We start from the raw sequence: 15,421 nt of genomic DNA, 5'->3' as shown, positions 1-15,421 counted from the left end.
AGTGTGCTATCATATCTCAAATCGATAATTTTATCATAAAAATAGCATTTATCAAGTTCATTCAGGGATTACACCTCTATGTAGCCTCACGCATGTCTCAAATAGTCCCAACAATGTTACAGATATGAGAAACATCATAGCTTAAAGCTTAACAGTCAATTCTACACATATCATAGCCTAAGCACAACCCGAGCATGGATAAATACCACGGTGTTAGCACATGATTTCAAAAATCACACCTGTGCGCACCCATAGCACGTAGCTATCACAAATAATTCAGGCAACTAGTGCCTCAACCAAATTTAGATAAGATACTTACCTCAAGCAAACCAAATCACTTCGCTAACAAGCCCTTCCCGCGCGTATCAACCTCCAGAAGGTTCGATTCTAGCCAAAATAACGTAATACTATCAATAAAAGCTATAAGAAGTGACTCCAAAAGATAAAGCTAAGATCATTAACTCAAGTCAAAAATTCAACCCCGGACTTTCACCTCGAAACCCGACAAAATTCAAAAATTCTAAATACACATTTAATTACAAATCCAACCATACCAAAATCATCCAATTCCAACCATAAATCGCCCCTCAAATCCTCAAATTTCACTCTCCAATAACATAGTCCATAAATCCCCAAATTCTAACTTAGATTCATGAATATTAGGTGTAATAATCAATGGTACTCAATATTCATGGACAAAAGTAATTAAAAGTCACTTACCTCTTCAATATAGGTGGAAACCTCTCCAAAAATCGCTCTAGTCCGAACTTCAAAACCCTAAAAATGAGAAAAACAACTAAACCTTTCGATTTTAAACACTGCCCAGCGATCTCGCTTCAGCGGCCCTCAGAGTCGGACCTACGACGTCGCACCTGCGGGCTCAACCATCGCAGGTGCGCTATTTCATTAACTTCCCGACCCCACACACCTGTGGTAAAAGCTCCACACCTGCAAGATCTCTTCTGCGGACACTCTCCCGCTCCTATGCATCCGCACCTGCGGACCATGCATTGCATCTGCGGCCAAGGCCAAACCCATCCAACTCCGCACCTGCGGACCTCTCATCGCAGAAGTGCTTTCGCTTCTATAGAAACACCCTTGCATCTGCGGTCCTCCCAGACTTCACTCCTCTTTGCATTTGCAGCCATTTCACCGCACTTGTGGTGCTACATCTGCAGCCATTCCCACCGCAAGTGCGAACGCATCAGATGCCTTAAACTTCAGCCAATACTCCAAGACCAAAACCAATCTGAATTCAATCCAAAACACACTCGAGGCCCCGGGACCCTATCCACCAATACCAACAATTCCTAAAACATAATACGAACTCGCCCAAAGCCTCAAATCACATCATACAAAATCAAAACTACGAATCGCACATCGATTCAAGCCTATTGAACTAATGCACTTCCAACTTCTAAAACCAATGTCGAACTATATCAAACCAACTCCGATTAACCTCAAATTTTGCACACAAGTCATAAATGACACAACAGACCTATTTCAACTTCCGGAACCAAAATTCGAACCCGATATCTACAAAGTCAACTCTCGGTCAAACTTCTCAACCTTCCAAATCTTCAACTTTTCAACTTTCGCCAAAATACACCAAATCAGCCTACGGCCCTCCAAATCCATTTTCGGACATACGCCTAAGTCCAAAATTACCATATGAAGCTATCGGAATCATCAAAACTCTATTTCGGAGTCGTCTACGCATAAGTCAATATCCGGTCAACTCTTTCTAACTTAAGCTCCCAACCTTAGGACTAAGTATCCCAATTCACTCTAAAATATCCCCGGAACCAAACCAACCACCCCGGCAAGTCACGTAACCATAAGTGAACATAGAATAAGCAATAAATAGGGAAACTTGGCTATAATACATAAGACGACTAGCTGGGTCGTCAAATCCGGATCTAATATGATGTCAAATGTAATTAAAAATTCACATGGGTATATGTTGAAGAACCAAAAGATTCTTCAATATAAGGATTTCTTTTGTGTTGCTTGTTCTCAAAGTAAATTAGTTATTAGAGACTAGTTAAATTGAGGTCAAGATCCCTGTACAGCAGATTATACAATCAAAAATTATGTTGATAATGTTGGTCTATATTCAAGTTGGTTTAGCATAAATTAAATGTCTATATTAATAGCAAAGTCATTGCATATGGGGATAAAACTCAAAATTTCGGGTCAGGAATCAAATGTTTCTCATCTAGAAATATTTGGATGTGCAGATATGTTTTAATTTCTCCACCATAATACACAAAGATGAATCCCTAAAGAAGGATACTTTTCTCACCCATATAAAGAGATAACAACCGTTCATGAAAGAAGCCGGAATGTGTATGGTTGAGATCAATGACTCAATATATTCAACAACTGTGTGAAAAGATTCAAATAATATTATATGAAGATAGTGATACTTGCATATCTCAACTAAAAGGAGGATGCATCAAAGGAGGCATAACAAAGCATATTTTATCAAAGTTCTTTTTTCACGCGTGATCTTCAACGAAATGGTGAGATAAATGTCTAACATTTTTGTTCAAGTGATAATTTGGTAGATCTATTCACCAAGGCATTGCCAACGTTAATATTTGAGAAGCTGAGATACAAGATTGGAATGTATCGTCTCCGAGATATCAAGTGAAGTTTTTATCGGGAGAGAAAAATACGAGTTGTAATCTTTTTTTCTTAACCAGGGTTTTGTCTCATTTATTTTTTCTTTTAAGGTATTTAATGAGGCAGCTCTCACTGCGTATTAGAAGATATATGTACTCTTTTCCTTCACTAGGCTTTTTTCTATTGAATTTTTCTTAGTAAGACTTTAACGAGACATTATCTTTAAATGGATATCCAAGGAGGAGGAGTATTATGAATTCATTGAACTTTCTGTATATCCGGTAACTCTTCTATGTACCTTTTCCAATATACATGAATGTATTTATTACATCCTATTAATATCTTGTATCTTCTAATGTAATTGGGCCATATATATACGGGCGTTTCTAGTTCTACAATGACACAAAAAATACACACTTGAATGAAAGATAGATCTCTACATCCTCCCCTATAATTTTTTGTCTATTTTCTTGTTCAATATTAAATTATATTTAGCTTTCATTTTACAACTAACCACATTTTGCACCAATTGTGGTTTGTTATTTAAGCTCTGTAAGTCTGTAACTTTCGCCTGAACATCTCAACTGTAATTTTCTGCTCTTGTTTGCTATCCACTTTTAAATTTGTGGTACATTGACATATAAGTAATATATGCAAGCCAATTAACCAATTGAAGCATTTTTTTTCAATTATAAAAATTCTTTGTTATAGTCAAATGGACAAAAGATATAAATCCTGCATAAACTTCCCGTTTACTTATCTTATAAACAAAAGCCAATGGCCGGTGACCAAAATCAAGCAGTAGGATGTATGAGATATTTCTTTCTTTCCTTCTGAAAATTTATGAAACTTGATGTTATTTGGAGATTTTCAAAAGATTAAACATGCGTTGATTTGTTTATTGGTAGACTGTAGTACTTCCGGAACATGTCAAAAAAACATAAAAATTCAATCTCTTACAACTCGATGCACAAAGCATTCTGCATGCACGTAGGATCCGGATAAAGGTCGCACAGTAAGGAGTGTGATATAGACAGCCTACCCTATAGACAGCCTACCCTAATGCAAGCATTACTGGTTGCTTCCACGGCTCGAACCCGTAACCTATAAGTTACACGAAAACAACTTTACCGTTACTTCAAGGTTCCCCTTCTATTCAATCTCTTGCAACCCGACTCCAATTATTCATTTGGCATCTCTCTTAAGCACTGAGGATAACATTTAGGGAAGAAGGGAAATCCATTAGCGTAAATTCGTCATGTAAAAGAAGAGTTATGCTTAAGTTTGTAAAAGAAAATTGACGGCAAAGTGGGAATACATGGGATGTTAAGAAGCACGTTCTGGCTACATTCCCAGTGTAGAGAACTAGGGTGTATGTAATTAAAAAGGACAAAAGTAGACTAATAATATTTATCAAAACCTGGGAATTTCTTCGACCTTTAGAAAGATGACTTGTAAGTTCTGATTGATATTGACCGTAAATCATTCAACTACGGATTCCTTGCTCAAAGGTGGCTAGAACTTTAGCTCGAAAACACAAAAAGCAATTAACACACTTCTTTTAAAAAACAATTTTCAATAGCGATTAAGCGTTCCCAAAGGGACAATTCAGTGGTCACAAGACTACCACAGCTTGGATCGCAGTGTCACAAGTTCAAGGAATGTTTTTTGCTAAATATGTGAAGAACCCAGTGAAGATCATTTATGAACTAAAAATATAGGAGAAAAGATCTTACTTTTACACGCCAACGGTGTTTCTCCACCTTCTAAGATACTCAGCACAAAAAATATATCTTAGAATCTGTTTTTGATATGGCAATAGGTTTTTTGTACAAAGCTAAGAACTGCTTCTATTTTTTTGCGTTGTCAATATGCCTAAGCTTCGGACCTTTGCTACCTTCATGAGTTTGATATGTAGATGTTTCGACCAATTTGCCAATAGCATTGACAAAGCTAGAGGTAAAAACACATTCAAAATATCCTATGCGCTTATTTACAGTGAATGAGATATATGCACTATCAGAACTAAAGAATTTCCAAATCTCCAGAATTGCTAATCCTATGAACAATTGGCTATATGGTGATGGGTTCTTGAATTTTGACATATACACAGATATGAAGAAAGTATTCAGGGTTCATCAAATTGTTTACCACCCATGCAAAAGGAATCTCCATCTTTGGTTCAATTCCCTGAATGCGTATGAGCTTAATCACAGCACCATCTGACACAGAGCAGGAGACAATGCGCTCATTCAACATCTCTCCACTTTGTTCCATGCTGCTCTTTTTTGTTTCTTCAAGAGATAATCTCTGTCCAACCTCAACTTCTTCTCCAGAAACGTCATCTTTTGGCAGAAGTTTTTCCCCAAAAAGCTCGCGCAGAAGCTTCGTTATTGCATCACACAAGGTGAAGCATTTGCCTCCTGCAATCAAACCCATCAAGGAAAGGGAGCAAAACATTAATAATCACAACAATTTTAAGAGTGTAAATGCTGAAAGAGGTATCTCCCCTATGCTTTTGGCTCTTGTTTGCCCCATCAAATTGTGCAAAAGCCATTAATAACTACCTTCGACTCAACATAATCTCAACTGTTTAATCTACACAAACTTTATTAGTACAGCTTGCTGAACATTAACACAAGAACCCATGGGACAGTTCTTCGCAAATGACATTGGTAGTCTTCATTCCAACGGATTCTTTGTCTCAAGTTCTTTATCCAAGGGACTTCACAAAAGCACCAAACACTTTAACTCTGTGAAGTCTTATTGCTCACAATCCATCCACATCCTAAGCTTGTCTAAAGTCCACCTAAAATTAAATTTGTGCGAGAAGAGAGCAAAAGATGTAGATTAATCACATCATCCATGGTATATTTAAGCAAACTGCTAGCCTCCTACCTGTCAACCTTTCACCTCATAGGAAAAGGAACACTAAAGTTAACCCTGCAATGCAGAATTTAATTACCAATCTTCTCAGTATGGTTTTGATGTTCATGAAGTTAACGTACGTTTGAGTTAGTGTGCGTGCACAAATACAAAATGAAACTAAAAACAATTATAGCCAAATTTCTTACCATCTCCATGAATCTCAACAGGTCTGTTTATGTAAGAGATTTTGTCCCAACTTTCAACCGCAGGTGCATCTTGCAAGTCATCAAAATCCTCATTGATAGTCCTAACATACAGTCGAACCGGTATTCTACCTGAATACAACAAAACAGAAGATAATTTGTATGGAAGTAACAAGTTTAAAAGTTTAAGAAGGAGCATATCTGTTAGTTCATCTCCCAAAAAGAAAAGCAGCAAGTATGCATGAATTAGAACTCCCTCCCCCCACCCCCCAACCCCCACACCCAACAGAAAAGGAGATTATTACTGACATACTGATGCATAGTGTGGGGATGTCAAGATGAAGAGCATTGAACATAACATCTTGTACATATGGTAGGCATGTCAAGATTGAGGGAAGTAAATTGTGTTTCCAGAACACAGAACAGAAATCACATTTTGAAAGCTTTGCAAAAAGTATCACCTGCTAAAACACGATTATATGAATTTTTCTTTGTCTAAAAGCAGAGTGTTGGATTTTGCATTTGTTACTGATATTTGATTTACCAGAATAATAAGTAGTTTAGTCGAATGAGGAGTCTTTGTTTAAATTTAAATTTAATAGGATAAGTTAGTTGAGATAGTTTAAATTTTTGAATTTGAATATTTATTCTCCTGATTTTCTGCAGATTCTGTTTTTAAATTGGCTATTTAAAGCCTTGTTATGCTTAACAAAATTATTGAGAGACTTTTTCAATCAATACTTTTAATCTTTTTGCTGCCCCATCTTTTAAAAAAGCAACAGTAGTATCAGAGCTTCATTGGTCTTACGGGATCTGTGAGTTCTTCCAAAGAACTATTTTCAAATCATTTTTAACCAATATCAATTTTTAAACTCATTTTCAAACATGGCAAGCAGCAGTCTCTCTTTGAATGCCCCACAAACCTTCACTGGCGAAAACTATCGTATTTGCTCAGTGAAAATAAAATCATATCTTAAAACCTATGATTTATTGAATGTTGTAATGGAAGAACAATCCTTACGGGCAATCCCTGAAAATCCTATCATTGTCCAGAATCAAATACTTTCAAAAGAGATTTCAGATAAGACAAGGTCACTAAGGGTGTTTTTTATGCGCAAAACCAAAAAGAAAAAAAAAAGAAAGAACAAGTCATTGCAGATGGATGCAAGTTCAAAAACACTTGAGAGAATGCACAAGCACAAATTGCCAAAGCAGAAATTGAGGATCAACCTATTGCAGCAACAAAAGCAAGGAGGAGTGTTGGATTTTGCATTTGTTACTGCTGATATTTGATTTACCAGAATAATAAGTAGTTTAGTCGAAGGAGGAGTCTTTGTTTAAATTTAAATTTAATAGGATAAGTTAGTTGAGATAGTTTAGGTTTTTGAATTTGAATATTTATTCTCCTGATTTTCTGCAGATTCTGTTTTTAAATTGGCTATTTAAAGCCTTGTTATGCTTAACAAAATTATTGAGAGACTTTTTCAATCAATACTTTTAATCTTTTTGTTGCCCCATCTTTTAAAAAACCAACACAGAGTATTAGGAATTACTACACGTTTCAATGTATTCTACTTCTAGAATAAATTCAGAATCCATTCATTTGCCAGGTCATGGGGTAAATGTGATAGACTTTAAAAGATATTACCAGTCCGTTACCTGTTGTAAAGGAAGGCAGAAGAGAGAAATCAATTAGCTCCATCCACATCTGATCAGTTTGGCCACGATTTTACTCAAGATGTGTGTATCTATCATCTAAACATAGTATCCTAATTCAGATAACTTGCAGGTTTTAACTCATCAGTGTCAAATGGACTTGGGGTATATGAACAATCCATAAGGAGTACCATACACCCATGCGAAACCTATTGACGTGCACATAAAATAAAGGTCCATACTTATTCAAAACCTGCTTATTACCCTTCAGGGCCAAGTTTTTTCCACTTTCATTATAATGTGTATCACGTATCACAGAAAAGAGAATGAAGAACCATCATAGTTCATTCCCATTTCAGGACCACTTTCTTCATGCATATTATGTTCACTTTGTAACTTGTATATTGTATCCTCTGGATGCCCATTAACAAAAGTCTTAATCAAAAAAGATGTTCATTGAACCTCGTCAGTCTGATCTTACTTGACCCCCAATGTGATGAATACTAGAATTCTTGAAATAAGAATAAAAACCAAAAGTTGATCAGGAAAGGCAACATCTAGTGAACAATTTCTGCAAAATGGAAGATTCCCAAACAAAGGTTTATTTGACCACATTCCCTTTATGAGACAAAATTAGGTAGATCTTCCTTGTTCTTTTTTCCTTTTCTTTTGTTATAGGTAGAGAATCATTTTCCTTCTTGCTCTTAAATTATAGTTAAAAGGACAATGGTGGGTTTTGGTCTATAAGATAGCTTCCCAAGGAAGACTTGACAACCGATTTCCTCAGTGTTTGAGAAGGAAATCCTAGGGTAGACTTCCCTTCCTGGCTGTTGACCAGTCCTTCCATCTTTACCAATAAACTACTGAAGCCCACTCCAATAAAAAAGCAGAGCAAGAATTAGTGACTTGATGCCTCCTAATGAAACTTCCTCATAAAAAACAAGTTAATTAAGCCTATAAAGGGCTCAATCTCCTACCCACAACAGCACACGCAAGTTGCTTCAGCGAGCTCACCAGTGCCGCACAAAGAAAACATGTCATGGACAAATAATCACATTTCACCACTTTAACCAGAAATTGAAACAAATAATTTCTTTGGCACAGTTCACCTAATTGATAAGAAAATTATGGAAAAGGATGATTAAATTACAAGCCACAACAGTTGGTATTAAACTAACAATTACATTGTTTTATCTTGGACAAAAAGACCAAGTCATGAACTAAGATTTTTTGATAAGTAGGTAACTAAGATTTGAAAGTGCCTTGACATGTGAAGCGATTTAAACAGCTGAACTCTTATCATGAAGGGAAAATGAAATTTTGAAACACGAATAAAGCGACCTCCCTCCACTATGCACTGGGGGGCAAGCTCCTCTAACATGTCCTGGTGCTAAGTTAATCTCTCCCACTAGCTAGAGCCCTCAAATTAGAACTTCATCATTGCCAAGCTATGGAGCAACATTTATTACTCAGCAGTTCAACTTAGCTACCTCCAATTACATCCAATCAAAAGAAATTAGAACAGAAGTTTTTGACTAACTTATTCAAAGGAAGGGGAACGAGAGAGATTTTGTGTGTGTGCCAACTGAACTTCCACAGTGTTAACATATTCTGTAGGCTAGACTGGCTACATACACGTGTAACTCACCTATTTTAGCTGGTCCTGTTCCATCTGCATTTTGAGTGCTTTCCAGTGATTTAGGAGAGGAAGAGCTAAGTTGTATTGAAAAATCATCCACCACTAGGCCAAGTTTAAGCTTAGACGAGATTCGGAGATAAGCTTCTAAATTACCTGATAGATCGAACACAGTACAGTGAGTGATCTAAACATAGATACAATAAGATTGCCTAGAAAGATGAAACCCTTCATGAAACAGCCCCCTAGCACTGTATGTGTATGGCACTGGTGAAAATGACAATAACCACGTGAGAAATGAACGAAGAAGCCCGTATTATAAACCCTGCAATTAAGATGCATACCATCCATAATGGAGCGCCAGAGTTCTAATTGATCAGGTTGGGACATATTCATTACATTCTTGCAGTTCCCATTGATTACGTATGCTGCCTGCAGATCAGCCAATAGAAATATATCAGAAAGTAAACAACAAGTCCAATATAGCGAGACCTCATTTCTAAAGCCAAACCCCACCACCAATCCCCTGTCAACCCCTACCATGACCCCCCCCCCCGGCCCGGATTCACATCTCTGACAACCAACATAGTCAGCTAGCTGTTCATGGAGAATTTGCATATTATAAACCAGAAGATGCATTTGGAAAGAACTTATTGTTAACCTGATACGTAATTTAGCTTCCTTAAAGGCTTAAACATGATAAAAAATATACAACTAACTGTACGTAAATTAAGCTAACTTCATAGACTCACTAGCAATTAGATACGTCTAACACCAAAATGGCGCAGCACCAGTATGGCACCAAAGAATGAGGCAGGATCATACTTTTACAAGCCAAATTGTCACTTGTAACATACAAGAAAGGAAGTTAACAGTGCAGAAGCAAACAAAAGAAACTATACCTAACCTCTTTTAATGAATTGATAAAACTCCACTTTGCACTATCTTCGCCTTCACAAGGTGTTAAAATATTTCCAGGATATCCTCTAAAATGTACCTGCAGAGAGAGTGCATGAAGGTGTCTCCATTAAAGTGAGATGCATTGATGATAATATAGTAACTTGTTTTATTAAGCAATGCATGATAAAACAATATAAAAATTTAAGTTCCAAGTAAGCAAGGTAGTTCGACCTCTATAGTCAAAACTCAAAACAATACCGATGATATTTTGGCCACCTTATGCTTTGATACACTCACATAACCAATTATAAATATCATTTCTTGCATTAAAGTAATCGTTCAAATGATATTTCTTTCATAGATAAATTTAATGAAATATCATGGATCCTACTTCATTCCATGTTCCATATGTATATTTGTAACACCTAAAGCTAATACTTTTTGAAATGAAATCCAATGATTAATTATGAAACAGAAAACTAGATGTAAGTTCCACATTCTAGATATTGCTTTCACATATCTAATTCATTGTAATTTGATGTTGTTACCTTTCAAGAATGTTGAATATGTTGGTTTCCACTTTAATGTCAATTTTTGAATTAGACAGGTCAAAATATACTAAAACCATAAGATAAACAGAACCTATTTTTTAGAATGCTTACTAGAAATTATCTTATCTAATTTTATTTTTTTTATAATGGTAACAAAAAATTATCTTAGCTAAATTGATGCTAGTATATTAGGATAAGCTACAGTATAATAAATCTAATAATTAACTGCCTCCAAAAATTATTAAGTACTAAAGAGTAACTCAATCAATCAAGCAACTGCACCTCAATTTCGAACTACTTGGCTTGGCTATATGACCTACTTACATTCATTCTGTAAAACCCGGCCCATTTTGCTCCAATACTATCAAATAATTTGTCTATTAAGGCACATAAGGGTTCTCTAACGTTAGAGGAATTCTCGGTCTCATGCTTTCCCTATATTGACACACAAATTTCTAACCAGAGTCCCAGACTAAACGACTCCTGACAAATATCAGACCTAATCAATGTGTAACAACAGCTAAGTCTTAATTCCCACTATTTGGTATCATCTATATGAATCCTTTGCTTTTATTATGAATATTATTAACTAAATCCGCGTTGATTTCAAGCGACTTTAGATTGCGAAACAAATCTCTACACGATTTTAATCTACATTGCCCCATTAACATCTTCAACCACCCAATATGACACTAATGGACCAGATAATTTGGAGGTTTACGTAGGACATGACCAAACTATAGAAATATATTGCCTAATTTATCATCTTGAATTTGATTTAGACTTTTATGTTTTAGATTCATGTCATCAACAAGCATGACAAGGAAAACTGAGACCAGTTGCACATCACTTTCCAGTGTATGCAACCTGTACAACTACACAACCTTAATCCACAGACCACACATTAATGAATTGAACAAACAAATTAATAATCAAATGAATGTACTATAAGGGAAACTTAGGGTCAACTGGTATAGAGGGAAAGGTATATAAAGTAATTTAGTTTACTATAACTTAAAGTGAACTATATGTTTACCTTACTCCTTCCTTTCCTCCTATTATTCAAACCAATCTAAGTGTCATAATACGCACAAATTGTATTGAGCTACTGGGCTTATATGATCTACCAATAAAATCCAAGGAGTCATTGATCTAAATGGATCTGAAATCTTTGAGAATATAATATGGTGGAGAGAATATTCATGCCCAGCATCTCTTATTCAGTAGTTATACATATTCCCATCCTTGCCATGCTTAGACTATCTAAACATTAGAGTATTTTTGGCACAAAACCATGTGAGAGGAGAAAGGTGACGGTTTGCAATCTTAGCTTTGTAAGAGACAAAAAGGGTTTATCTTTCTTCAACCGATGAGCAAATAGCTTCAACCTCCGTTTTCTCGAAAGTAAAAAAGGAAGTAAAAGAAAATGTAGTAGCTTGCAAATTTAGTTCATTAAGACACTAAAATAGACTTCATATATTGGTACCAATCACTCTAATTCTTCCTCAATTTGGTGGAGAAGATGAGGCTTTGAAAAAGATAATGTCATGGGTTGCATCCCTCCTCTTCCACTTATTATTTACTTCCTAAATCTTATAAAATCAAGTTAAGAAACCAATTTTCACTACCCTTCGCCTGGAAAGTCCAGCAAAGATGGTGTTACTTTCAGCTGATAGTTCCTCATAGCTTAAAGCAAAATACATCGACATACCGTCAGATTCCAAGGACGTTCAGGTTCTGCACAAAGAAGATCAAAGAGTACCCCAGTTGGTATATACCTGCATCAAGAATGCAAATATCCATAAGATCAAATTGTTAATCGCATAACAAAATTAATTTAAGGGCAGTCAAACACACATAAATACACTTAAATGAGGAAAATGAGAAAAGCTGACAAAAAAGTTTCCCAACTTGATATCACTCTCTCTAGATTCTTCAAATTTATTCAAGAAAACCTTCCAGAATGAATAAGTCAATTCAAGATCATCAACTGCTATACCATCCGAGATGCAGATAATGTCCTAAGGCTACCATCAACAGATATCAACAGAAAAAAGAGAAAGTGATACATGATTGATTCATATGGTGAAAACAAATGAGATAGCTGACTGGTATGATACGGGACCAAGAAAAGACAAGAACTAAATAATGGATGGTGAGATATGGAACCAAGAAAGCTGTAAGACAAGAACAAGATGAACTGAAACAAAGACTATAGTATATTTCTGGAGCATATGCTACTTGAACGAGAAAAACATCAGATACATGTTTAATATAGAACAAGGAAATCCACATCCGTTGAGAATAAAGTCATTAATGTCATCTATGTACCACAATTTGTCTCGAGCACAAGAATATACTTTAGATTATGCTAAAATATACTGATTGGCATGAGGGTATTGCGTACCATTTGAGAGGCAAGCCTTTGTACTCAAACCATACGGTATCTACACCAGGAGGAAGTGAATTACTGAAGAAAGGTTTTATTTTTGTTCCTAAAAGAGGCAGGTAACCTATTCGAGGAGCTAAAATCTGCAATATAAAACACCATCAAATACATAAATTAGCTAGTGTAGATTAAATATAAATACACACAAACACACACATTCAAGCTTCTGCATTGGGGTAATATGCTTTCATTTATGTGTCTGTAATAGCCACAAGGCAGCAGTATTTTAAGTAGCTGCAGAGGATCACTGATTTCACAGTCACTTGTCCAGGATTAGGTTTGACATGGATGATAAGATTCGACTCATGAAGAAACAGATTGAAACCAACTGAACACACCGGTTCTATAGGCAATGATTGATCCAGTGTTGTGAAGAGTGTGAAGCGAGGAAAAGCGACAAGCCCCTTTTCGCTTAAAGCGAGAAGAGACGCGCTCGCTTTTTTGAAGTGAAGCGGAATTTTAAAAAAAAATATTAAAATAAATACTGCATAGAAGAAGAAGAAGAATGACAATAAAATAAATATTGCATAGACAACTAAGAATAAATGATATGAAAAAAATGGCATTAAGTATGCCAAAAAATAGCAGGATAACTGAAACGAAAAATGGGCTGCATTTCGCTGCAATTTGTCACTGAAACAGTGAAATCACATACCTGGGACCAAACTTGATGATCTTGAAGTTAAAAAAAGAGAGCCTTTTTAATTAATTAATATTGGCAGCCCAGTTATAAAGAGAAGCGCTCGCTTATGTCGCTTTGTTCGCTTCCTCGCTTCTCGCTTTTTCAGGGGAAGCGATCGCTTTTGTGTACCTGATATGCTTCAGATCAGAGAAGCGCCAGATGCCTCGCTTCGCATCGCTTCTCGTTTTAAGCGAGGAAGCGGTCGCTTTTAACAACACTGGATTGATCTTCTTTAAACCAGGAAGAAACTTGACGAGTACTGTCAACTGGAAGTAAGAGAGCAAATACTATCCAAACCAAGTTTTGCTCAATTCTCAAAAAGCAGCTATATTTTTGTTTGGGATCTTTAGGAGAAAATATTTCTATTTTAACGCAGAATCGCATTGACTCTTTAAGCAATCATTCGAAACGGTTAAATTTTTCGTATTAACATTCTTATAGCCTCTCCTATAACCATATTACACATGTACATCACGAGTAGCAAAGAAAGAAAATCCACTTGCTTCCTAAAAACTGGGTTTTGCTATTACCCCAAAGACTAATGTAAACCACAAATCCCAGAACCTCAAAAAGGGCAGCCCGGTGCACTAAGCTCCCGCTATATGCTGAGTCCGGGGAAGGGTCGGACCACATTGAGTTTATGTACGCAGCCTTACCTTGCATTTCTCTTACATGTTTCCGCAGTTTGAACCCATGACCCACAAGGCGGAAACTTTTACCATTGTGCTAAGGCTCCCCTTCACATTAGACAAAAATTATCAGCCCTCAACATTACTCTGCAGTGCCACAATTCACTAGTGAATTCAGCTTAAAACTTTCTTTCTTCTTCCCAACCGATCAACAGTGATTCCCGGCATGTCTTCAACCCTTGATACATAGGTTGGAGGTGGTAGCGTGTTATCACCAAACCATCATTTCGTAAATTCAGCTTTAAACTTTCTTTCCCCCTTCCAATGGTTCAACGATGGTTCCCTACTTACACCAGCGTAACGCATGATCCAGCCTGAGCTGGGCGCACTTTTTACCTCTAAACCAATCTTCGGCGATCAATTCAGACAAACTCTCACTCTCTCCCCTTCCCAATGAATCATCAGGGGTTCTCCACTCACTTGTCAATTCAGCTTAAAACTTTAGTAAATTTTCTTAGCATTGGCACATTCAGAAACTTACACTATTAATTCCAATTACAGATTCAAAAATTTGATTCATTAAAAACCAAACCCAGGCACAAGAATATTTCGTGTAGTAATAAAATAGGGCAAAAATGGAAAAGGAGAGTACCAGAGCAGGGGGAGGAGAAGGGAGAGTAGTGACTTCGGATTCGTGAAGGTGAATCTGTAGTGGAATTGCTCCTTCCCATACGTATTTCTGTGCTTCAGTTCCTCCTGCTCCTTTACCTCCCATTATTATCTTCTCTTCTCTTCTCTTCTCTTCTCTTCTCTTCTCACCTCTCTTCTCTACAAAGAGTCAAAGAATTTTCGCTTTCTTCTTTCTTTTTTATTCAAATCGCAGCAATCGATCACCGATGCCGTGAAGTCATGGTGAAGCGGAGATTTAATAATTGGAATTGGTGTGGTGCCACTAATTTTATAATTTTGTGTGTAAAACTTGAAGTTACACGCATATTGAATTGAGGCCCATTCAGTGCAGGCTGAACCAGATGGCAACTTGGGCAAAGTGCACAAATAGCCGTTTTAAGTGATGATGTACACAAATAGCCCTTGTGGACGGTCTTGAATTTGTTTCCGCTTGCCCGTGTGCAGAAATTTAAGTTTAACAAGTATTGCCCCTCGTTTGTTTCATGTGCAAAACTTTTAACTTTTTATCTTAGAAGTTCTGTTCATGAGA

General features: G+C 36.5%; 1 protein-coding gene across 2 annotated transcripts; it reads right to left on the bottom strand.

The window, feature by feature from the left end:
* Nucleotides 1–4,418: 4,418 nt before the first annotated feature.
* On the bottom strand, nt 4,419–15,141 carry LOC104088372 (autophagy protein 5). 2 transcript variants are annotated; one of them, XM_070196214.1, is made up of 8 exons: nt 14,855–15,138; nt 12,850–12,974; nt 12,154–12,220; nt 9,899–9,988; nt 9,336–9,423; nt 9,004–9,147; nt 5,703–5,831; nt 4,419–5,051 (listed from the first exon to the last, which is right to left on the bottom strand). In XM_070196214.1, the coding sequence occupies exons 1-8, from the start codon at nt 14,975–14,977 to the stop codon at nt 4,702–4,704; spliced, it is 1,116 nt and encodes a 371-aa protein (XP_070052315.1). In that variant the 5' UTR covers nt 14,978–15,138; the 3' UTR covers nt 4,419–4,701. The 2 variants fall into 2 exon arrangements, with proteins under 2 accessions (XP_070052315.1, XP_070052316.1); XM_070196215.1 differs by lacking the exon at nt 9,004–9,147 and having other exon boundaries at nt 14,855–15,141.
* Between the last annotated feature and the right edge of the window lie 280 nt (nt 15,142–15,421).

This window comes from Nicotiana tomentosiformis, chromosome 2 (genome assembly GCF_000390325.3).
Source record: "Nicotiana tomentosiformis chromosome 2, ASM39032v3, whole genome shotgun sequence".
Taxonomy (NCBI): domain Eukaryota; kingdom Viridiplantae; phylum Streptophyta; class Magnoliopsida; order Solanales; family Solanaceae; genus Nicotiana; species Nicotiana tomentosiformis.
The sequence above is the reverse complement of the archived record's forward strand: the minus strand, read 5'-3'. Positions and strand labels throughout refer to the sequence as shown.

What these genes read in the sequence shown, in the direction of transcription:
- LOC104088372 (XM_070196214.1), bottom strand. Translation starts at nt 14,977, where the DNA reads ATGGGAGGTAAAGGAGCAGGAGGAACTGAAGCACAGAAATACGTATGG. An exon ending in AAAGGCTTGCCTCTCAAATG is followed by an intron (nt 12,221 to 12,849) that starts GTACGCAATACC and finishes TTCTTGATGCAG; the next exon opens with GTATATACCAACTGGGGTAC. An exon ending in TTATCAATTCATTAAAAGAG is followed by an intron (nt 9,424 to 9,898) that starts GTTAGGTATAGT and finishes GCTGATCTGCAG; the next exon opens with GCAGCATACGTAATCAATGG.